The sequence below is a fragment of the Limulus polyphemus genome, unplaced genomic scaffold, assembly GCF_000517525.1.
Source record: "Limulus polyphemus unplaced genomic scaffold, Limulus_polyphemus-2.1.2 Scaffold200, whole genome shotgun sequence".
Classification (NCBI taxonomy): domain Eukaryota; kingdom Metazoa; phylum Arthropoda; class Merostomata; order Xiphosura; family Limulidae; genus Limulus; species Limulus polyphemus.
This window is the reverse complement of record NW_013665810.1, coordinates 279,698-282,190: the sequence shown is the minus strand read 5'-3', so window position 1 is coordinate 282,190 and position 2,493 is coordinate 279,698. Positions and strand designations below refer to the sequence as shown.

General features: G+C 30.3%; 1 protein-coding gene across 1 annotated transcript in view; it reads right to left on the bottom strand.

The window, feature by feature from the left end:
• The window catches only part of LOC106478326 (polycomb protein eed-like), a 33,453-nt gene that overhangs the window by 13,660 nt on the left and 17,300 nt on the right, over positions 1 to 2,493 (bottom strand). The window contains exon 7 of the mRNA XM_022381932.1: positions 1,135 to 1,226. Coding sequence (XP_022237640.1) covers positions 1,135 to 1,226 — 92 coding nt within the window. The remainder of the gene's footprint in view (positions 1 to 1,134; positions 1,227 to 2,493) is intronic.

The window sequence follows — 2,493 nt, the reverse complement described above, 5'->3', positions numbered from 1 at the left end:
TCAATATGAATCTAAACAGTTTAATGTGGTTCATGTCAATATGAATCTAAACACTTTATGTGGTTCATGTCAATATGAATCTAAACAGTTTATGTAGTTCATGTCAATATACATCTAAGCACTTAACTCATGTAGTTCATGTCAATATTAATCTAAACTCTGTGTTTTCATGTACTTCATATCAATATGAATTTAAACACTGTGTTATTAAGTAGTTCATGTCAATATCTCTAACAATATCAATTAGTCCTTGAGAGGTTTCAGTTACACTTAAAACATTTTTAAGTATAATAAATATAAGATTTATACCTCGAACAACTTCAATATCAGTATACAAAAAATACAACAGGTTATTTCTGAAACACAGTTATAAGTTACATGAAATGAGAGTTTATATACAATTCTAGTAACACAGATGTCACATTTTTTACATTATACTTTATAAACTTAGGAACTGAAACTGTGTAACTTGATTATTTTATTTACTTTATCTAAGGGGCGAAGTTGATACCAGTTATCAATGGGATTTATTGCTATTCACAGAGTAATAAACAGCTTTCCCAGAGCAAAGTCCAGCAATAAAGAAACAAAATTAAACGAAATGTGAAAAAAATTATCAATTGGAACTGTTAGACAACTGAAGATATGGCAACAAATGATGCATTAAAAAAATAAAAGGTGTTATTCATTTATTTCTTATTTTTCAACTTTCCATTTCACTTTAAACTGATGATTTTGCTACAGTTTATGTTAGGGTAAAGAATATAACAGATAAAATAATAAACTTTTCCCAAATAAAAAATTGATTAATTGAAATTGAATTAAATGAAATATGAAAACTGTAAGATGAAAAGAAGTACTTTTATTCTTAGCATGAAGATTTGCCTTTCACTCAGACTGTCTCAGTAAAGGTTTTGTAAATTCACAGACAAATCTTTAGTACAAACACTTTATTAAAAAATCAGCTTTTTTTGTATACAACTTTTGTAATGTTTACTTAAAGCTTTCCAAATTTTGTGAAGATACACTTACAAAAATCAGAGTAATAATGATTGCAATACCCTAACACCAGGGGTAAGCGTAACTATTTACGCAATGTTAAAGTGATATTTAACTCTTATTGTATGTACTTACAGCACTAAGTACTTCATCTCTGTGACCTTCCACACCTCCAAAAATGGCAATGCATTGATCTGTTTTAATGTTCCAGAGTCTTAGAGCATGATCTGAAGAATAAAAACATATACTTAAGATATTTGAAGTACCACTTAAAATGTATGAAAAGAAAAGGAATATTAAAAGTATGTGCAGTTTAAAATACCTGATAGGAAACCCAAGATTGCTTATACTTGCATAAACAATGAGGATAAGTTTGACCTTTGAATTTCTAAACTGCAGCTCTCAACACTGATCTTTATAATATTTACAGTAGAATTAACTCTCAGCGTTTTTATGGGGAATGACAATGATGGATTAGAAACATGAGACTTTAATGTCTTGGCTGCAATTAACAAAATAATTAGATCTTTAAACAGTTTGTTTAGAAAAATACTTTATTGAAAACTAAAAAAACCTTTTAACACTAATTTACAATTATATACCACTAATTTTAGCAACTTTTCTTTTGATCTAAGATTTAGGCTACATCATAGTATACTATCCAACCAGTAAACACAGGGCTAATGTGTTACTCAGTGTTGTAAAATGTCTTCTAAGCTTAACAGGTGGCTGAATGGGTAGGTGACTGATTTTTACAGCAAGATTTTTTATTAGTAAATGACGTACAACCAAAGATACATCATAATTTCAAAAAAAAATAAAATAAAATAAAAATAAAAAACAGAGAATTTAGACACTCAGAGAATTCAAAACCAAACCTCAAGCCAATCAAGTCCTACACAATCACCTGCAAAATTAATGTTATTATCACGAAAATAAAACTAAAACCATTGTGATAAAGATAAATATAGCTCCAAGTATTATAAACAAGATACACAAGGATTTCAAATTGATGTAAGCTCAGAGCTGCTATCTGTACCTCAAAATCTGTGGCAGCTCAGAAATTTCTATCCTTACCTCAAAATCAGTGGCCATTTTCATAAGAAAAATGACCAAACAGATTAGAATCATAGATCCCATTTGACCACATACCTGTCAGCTCACTGAAACAGTTCCAATGGACGTTTGATCCCTTGGGCTGCTTAAGCATGCCCTTTGAGGTTTGAGACTAAGATATTAGCCAGTTCATGTAAAAACTGCACAAAAGTTAGTGGAAAAATACTGACATGGCTGTAACCAGATATAACATCAAAATTACACCTACCTATGACTGATATTTCTTCAATCCACATAATAATCCAATTCAGAAAAACAGTTCCACTACACACACACACGTACCCTGACTCGTAACCGTACTACTCCGCCCTTTAGGACCCGTAACTAGGTACTAAGGTTTAAGGGTAAAACTTTTTCGTTATTAGTAGTTAGGTAGTT